The sequence below is a fragment of the Calidris pugnax genome, unplaced genomic scaffold (assembly GCF_001431845.1).
Source record: "Calidris pugnax isolate Ruff unplaced genomic scaffold, ASM143184v1 scaffold11, whole genome shotgun sequence".
Taxonomy (NCBI): Eukaryota; Metazoa; Chordata; class Aves; order Charadriiformes; family Scolopacidae; genus Calidris; species Calidris pugnax.
Genome location: NW_015090803.1, coordinates 801,332 through 808,372, shown reverse-complemented (window position 1 = coordinate 808,372; position 7,041 = coordinate 801,332). Strand labels below are relative to the sequence as shown.

The window sequence follows — 7,041 nt, the reverse complement described above, 5'->3', positions numbered from 1 at the left end:
GCAACTCCAGCTTTTGGCTAACTTTTCATCATCTATGCACTGAATCTATTTTTTGAATTCCAAGAAGTTACTGTGGTAGGATGGATGTGTTGAATTTTGAGAAGTGAAGCAATGAAAGTGCAGTCCAAGAATGTGATAGCACTTGTTCTAGGGAAAAAGGGGTGGGAGGTGAAGAGGGGAAAAGGAAACAAATACATACTTTTTTTACAAGCTTCCAAACCACCAGAAAGTATTTATTAAATACCATTGTGGGAAGATTTCCTATGGCCAATTAACTGAAACACTATAAAAGGCTATCAGTCTCCATAAGCCTTTTGTGGACGCTGATGGTCTGAAATGTTCCACGCAGACACCTTCCCCTTTGTCTGGTAAGTGTTACAAAGTGTCTGTTCTGCTCATTGGAAAAGATTTTCTTTAAAAAACCAGCAGTAACAAAAAAAATCTCCTTTTAAGAAATTTGTCTCTTTGTATTCATTTATGACTCTGAAAAAGCTTTGGGTTGAGTTTCTGAAATTCCTACTGATTTTCCCTAAAAGCTATTGGACTTGTTTTAGTTTAGGTTTGTTATTTTTTTTCCTCTTTTTCTCCATCTGTACTATGCATATATATTCGTGTTTAATTGTGAACATATACACACAGAGACTAACACGATGCACTCAGGATTTTCAAAGGGTGATGACTTAAGGAAAGTAAATGAAGTCTTTAAGATTATATCTGTTATACACGCTGAGGTAGTTAACGTGTGAATGGTGATAAAATCTCACAGACCTCCAGCACTTAATAATGGCAGTGTTATTATAGGAGGTGAATGATATCCACTGGTATTATTCATGTTTGCTGTAATAGCCTAGCCATGAGGACAATGCTGGGTGATCCTTTTCTTGAAAATTTAAATTTTTAAAATGTAACCGAAAGCTAATTCAATTGGATTTGATAAATAGAAAAAAAATAGTTTTGTGAATGGGAGAAACAAGGAATACTCTGTGTAATGACAATGCATGGAATTGAGTAGTGGGTATCACTTTCCAGGACACCTGACTGAAAAAAATACAGAAGAACAAATATAAATGAAGCAATGAACAATGAAGCTTAGACTTTGAAGTCCTGCTCTTTTATATAGGGAGAATCTGGAAAAAATACCACTTCTGAGGTCACTGGAAGTGCAGAAATAGGTTATATAGGCTGTGTTTTACTGGTGGTGTTCCTCTTGAACATGCCTCTTAGGAACTTGTGCTCTCCTGTGGCTAACAGGTCTTCACAAAGATTTGGCCTCTGGTTAGTAGGGGTTTTTAAACAGCTACCTACTTACTTGCTAAGATCTTCCAGAAGGAGAGAGCATTCCCCAGCTTCTTTGCCCCTCTGGAGGAGTTGCTCACTCCAGTCCTGGCCAGCAGTCCTGAACCCTGCAGAGGTGCAGGGCAGCATAGGCATGGTGCTTTTTGCTTCTCTTCCTCTCTGCTATGGGAAGAATCCTGAATGCAGCACCAGAGCTCCCTCAAATCCCTCAGTAAAAGTAAGAGAACTTCAGCTCGGCTGCGCAGAAGCAGAGAATCACTTACTCCTATCACTGTGACTTAGGGCTGACTAACATTTTATCCCACTCCTTCTAGGGGGAGTCAGCTGTCTTTTCAAATTATGCCGATTGTTTCCTCATCATTCGTATACATACATATGTGTGTTTTTATATACATATTTAGTAAATATATATGTACATATTTAGTAAATAATAATCCCCAAAATAAATGTATTATTGCAGCAAGGATTCTGTCATCTGTAGACACAGGAAATTATTTTCCTTCTCTACCTTTGTAGAGGTATGCCTGCATGGCATAAAGGATGAAAGAATAGGTTAGATATGAAAAACAGCACCCTTAAATACAGTCTGACCTCATGATTTCTAAACCTTGAGAGCATGTGTACTTTCACCCTTCTCTGTGCTTACTTTTCTTAAGAGTAACCCTTAAGAAACAAACCTCCCTTTTGTCATGCAAGTTTGCTTTATACATCAAATCTTTGCTCAGTAATATGAAATTTCTCCTTCAAGAATCTTTTAAAAGAACAGTAGAATTAACACTATTTCTGTGTCCATACAGAAGGGCAGACATCCCTAAATTAATTACACTTGTTAGCCATTTGTACACAAATATTTTGAAGTTTTACAGTGGCATCATTTATTGAGTACTTCGATTATTACTTTGGATCACAGGGGATAAAAATATGAAGGTATTTCTAATAATCTTGCATTTGCTCTGCCATGCTTGACATCAGAATTTTAATTCAGATATTTAATAAGTAAGCTTATTATTTTTGATTAAATAGAATATTTATCACTTGACAGGTAAAATGAAAACAAATGAAAACAAGCAGTTTATACTCATTATTTCAACTATTACTTCAGATTTCATTGATACTAAAACATTTTTAGAGCAAACATGGGCCAAACAATATTCTCACTTACACTGTAAATCAAGAGCAGGTCTATGGAGGATGATGGACAATCACTGGAATTTTGCCATATATATGAAATAGCAGTAAAATACAAGAATAACAAGTTGTACAAACACACTATGCCGTTTCAGCTATCCAAAGTGACAGCAAAGATGTCCTACAGAGCCGCTTGCCAAAACTTTCAGCACTTGGCACCTGCAGATGCCCATTTTCCTTTGCTACTGGGCAAGGACTGCTCCCACTGATGTTAGAGATTTGTCCACATAAGGTTTTGGAGTGTTCCTGCTTAGAAGACAGTAACTGAGAGCTAGCTTTCCTGTACTGTTCTACAAGAGACTGTGTTTTATCAATGCTGTCAGAAAAAGGAAGCAGTGTGGCTTTCGGGGAATTTTTAAGGGAAAGTATCAAATTACTTAGAGCAGTGCCACAAGTCCCTGGTGATGAGGCTAGTCCAAGGGCAGTTGTGTCCCGGGCTGGGGTGTGGGTGAGGAAGGTGCTGGCCTGTTGCATGCCTGCAGCGTAGTACAGGGAAGGACTGAGGGTGAGGGACCAACCTGTCCCTGGAGACAGTGGGCAGAGGATCCAGGCAGGCCTTCTCCAGGACCTTTCTTACTCAACTCTTCCTCACAGGTCAGCTGTTTTCCTAAGAACCAGACCCAGCCTATAGACCTGCTGGCACCAGCTCAGGCTCCAAGTGCAGGCAGCTGTGGGTGTAGTATTTCCATAAAGCAGGGTGTTTTCAGGAATGGGTAGATCATAACCTGAGACTGGGGGGAATATTTACAAGATGAGATTTATTTATGTGAATTAGTGTCCTGGTTTGAGCAGGACAGGACTAATTTCTCTTCTAATGCCTGGGAAAACTGTACTTTTCCAATACCCTGGTGTCTGAATTTGTAAAAAATATTTACTTCGTAGCCAGCTGTGGTATGCAGGCTTCAAGTTCTCAGTGTTTTCAAGTTAGCCAGGGATGAGGAGGAGTGGGACCCAGGTGCTTGACCCAAGCTGGCCAACAGGATTACTTCATATCATGAATGTCACATTCAATATAAATTAGGAGGTTTGCTGAGAAGTTCTTTTTTCCTTGATGGCTGTAATCCTGAGAACTTTTTGCCCTGGTGCTGGACCCCTGAGCCCTTCCCTTCCTCCTGAAGCCATAGCACTCGCAGTGTCTGACTTTTGCTGTCCACTGGTGGGAGTGCACAGCTTCCTCCTGATATAATTGGCTGAGTATAATCATTGTATATTTTATGTTGGTATTGGGATCAATATTGGTTCTTTAGTATTATTAATGTTAATTATTTAGTCTTATTCTATTAAATATGTTTATATTTCAACCCTCAGCTTTCCTTGTTTTTCCCAATTCCCCTTCCTGAGTAGGGAGGGATCATTGGGTGATAGAATACTGTCTAAATGACAGTAAATTGTTGTGGGTTTCTTAAACCTTAACAATTATTTTTGCTTTTAAAAGCCTGCCAGCTGGCAACCGAACTGGCACATGGAGGGCTTACTTTTATAGAGAGGGTCAGGATTGACTGATCACTCACAGAGACATTTAAAGTGCTATTTTCCATGTGGAGCTGGAAGCCCTACATGGCCCACACTGAAATAGCCTTTATCTGGCATAGGTTTACTCCTGCAGGTCTTCAAACTCAGTCTAGGGCAAATAGAAAAGCTCACCATTAAATGGTACTTTTCATCCCCCTTTCATACTGGCTATCAAAAGAGCAACATTCAGGAGAGCAATGACTCCTCTGGCTGTTAGTTTATTTCCATAAACTTTCAGCATCTGATGGATACTGAATATCAGCTAAAATAAGTTCACACAAATCAAGCCTCAGAGTGCAATTTTACTCCCACTAAAATCAGTGGAAGATGGATCATCTGTCAATACTGTGTTAAAAGCTTCTCACCATGGACTGCTTTAAAAATCAAAAATCAAAACCTTTCATGCAAAATAGTAGTATTTCTATATGAGATACCCAGTCTTCCTGGAATCGCAAACATGCCCATTAATTAAGGGTTAATAGCTGTTCAAAAGACACTTTTTTGTAATAATAATTACCATTTAATTAACAGGTGGCTAGTTAAGTTCTTTCCACTTTCCCCCAAATTTAAAAAAAATTCAAAGCAGGATGAATCTGGACCTCAATAGAGCTGACTCTTACTGATAAACATGCATGGTTAAAAAACAGCTTCTTCAGCTTTCTGACTGTAGCCAATCTTTTTATCTCCCTCAGAGAGGATGCTCAGAGGACTCTGCCTTGAGATGAAGATGCTGCTGGCTTTGTTCTTCATCCTCTTTGAGATGCACACATCTGTTTCCCAGAACACTGGTATTTTATTATCTCTTTTTTTTAAATGCAATTCTTAATGGGGGGGGAAAAATGCTTGCCCTTTTTACACTAAATAATGACCAGAAGTTTGAGAGGTTAAAGAAACTAATGTGCACAGTAGCTGAAGCTGAGTTTGGACGGCAACACGTGAAGTCTGAGGTGTAAGATACGATGTGGCAGGTAAGGTGAGAGGTGGTGTATGAGGTAACGAGGTGGGAGGTAAGGCTTGAGGTGTGATGAAGTTTCAAGTGAGGTGTAAGGCAAGGTCTGAGAGGTAAAGTGAGGTTTGAAGTGTGAGTTAAACGGTGAGGTGTGAGCTGAGATTTTGGGAGTGAGATGAAATTCAAAGTATGAACTGATGGTGTGAAGTGAGGGCTAAAGTGTGAGCTGAAGCGTGAGGTGAGGTATGAAAGGAAATGTTGAGGGGAATGAAGGGATGAGGAGTGAGTGAGCTGAAGTGAGGCTGGCCATCTTCCAGAGTGCGGCCTTGCTTGGAAGTGGGCTGCAGGAGGTTGGTCCCTGCCATGACCCCACCTTGCAACTCGTGCCCACAGATACACAAGGATAGTGTAGCTGCCAGTTGCCCCCATTCAAGGCTCCTTGGCATGTGTAAACATTGTTTGCTCTGGTCCTTTTTGCTGAATTTTTCATGCTGGCAATCTACCTCCCAGCCCTTTCCTCCATGTTTTTCATGGAACAGTGGACTCTCCCATTCTTGGAAAATTTTACCTATATAATGACCTTGTGTGCACAAGAGACCACCTAAGACTGATTTAGGTGTAAGCAGGCAAAGCAGAAAGGTAGAGGTTATATCATAGTCCAGCTCTCCTTCATTTGTACGTTGTTGGGTTGCTAAGTGAAACTACAACTTGATGGAATATCTGGTTAATTTTGTCATGGTGCGGTTGACGAGGTGTTTCCCAGTCTGCAGGCATCTGTTTTTCTGTGTGGTCACTATTACGCTTAACTGAGGTGCAGAATTTCTTTCTAAGTCTCTTTTCTTGACAGTTGCAATTTTTGACTATGTTATAGCTCCAGAAGAGAAAGGTGATGTAGCAAACTAAATTTTCTGTGTTTCAGTCCCTACGGATATTGTCCTCTTAGTTGACAGCTCTGATGCTATGGAACATTCATCTCTCCCCTATGTGAAAAATTTTATGATCCATATAATTGGCAGCCTCCCAATAGAGCCTAACCAGTTTCGGCTGGTGCTTGCTCAGTACGGTGATGAATTTTCCACTGAATTTATGCTAGACACCTACAGAAGAAAGGGTCCTATGGTGAAGCATATCAGCAACAACTTTATGTTTAATGGTGGGAGTTCAGTGCAAATTGGAAATGCTCTCATGAAGGCTTATGAAACCTTTTTCCAAAAGTCAGAAGGTGGAAAAGAAAAGCAACAAATCATTGTGCTTTTGACATCAGCACCCTCAGAAGATGATGTTCAAGAAGCTGCCAGAAACTTGCAGAGTCTTGGAGTAAAGATAATAGCCATAGGGACAAAAGAAGCTCCATATAATGAACTTTTTGAGATGGCCACCCCACCATTTCATTACAAAAATCTGGTGATAGAGGAGCTACCTAAGTTCTCAGAATATATGCCACAGATCATTGATGATATTATGCAAGTAAAGATCACAGACTTAATAAGTGTACCTGATCCCAATGAGATAGCTGTTCAAGAAGGTAGGCTGTGCTACTTATGTCAGTCTCACAGAGAGTAAGGATAATTTTCAGTGTTCTACTGAAAACAAAAAAATCAGAAAAATTGGTCTATATTGCACTGTATTTCCAAATGTTAAGATAACTTTTGTATAGCATTTAAAAAGGAACATCATTTAGCAACTATTTCACCTAGGCTTGTGGCTAGATATCTGGTTCTGAACACTAGTTCAGTATTGCATGTGTGATCTGTAATGTATATTGTGTGGTCTGTACAGAGAGGCAGCTCGAAGAGAGAGAAAAGGAAAGAGCACAACGTCACCTGTGGGCTTTTCCTTGTTGAAGTAGGCTCCTTACCTTTCAACCGGACTAAGGCAATAGCTCCGTGGCAGTTAAAATGGGAAGATTGCTTCTAGTCTTAGTCTTTTCTCTCCCCTCAGTGAATTAGAAGATATTACTCTGAAATTAGGGCAGCTTATTATTACTTTTATTGCTTTTAAGGTATTTGTCAGATAGGTTGTCCTAAACCATGCATTCCTTGCATGGAATAAACATTATTTTCCTCGAGTTCTTCTACCATCCAGAGGGACATTGG

At 40.0% G+C, this 7,041-nt stretch overlaps 1 protein-coding gene across 2 annotated transcripts in view; it reads left to right on the top strand.

Moving 5' to 3' along the window:
* The first annotated feature begins 329 nt into the window (after positions 1-329).
* COL6A6 (collagen, type VI, alpha 6) overlaps positions 330-7,041 on the top strand; it is a 59,337-nt gene continuing 52,625 nt past the window's right edge. For both annotated transcript variants that reach the window (XM_014937855.1, XM_014937856.1), the window contains exons 1-2: positions 330-368; positions 4,689-4,784. In XM_014937855.1, the coding sequence (XP_014793341.1) occupies positions 4,694-4,784 (91 nt within the window). In that variant the 5' untranslated portion in view covers positions 330-368; positions 4,689-4,693. The remainder of the gene's footprint in view (positions 369-4,688; positions 4,785-7,041) is intronic.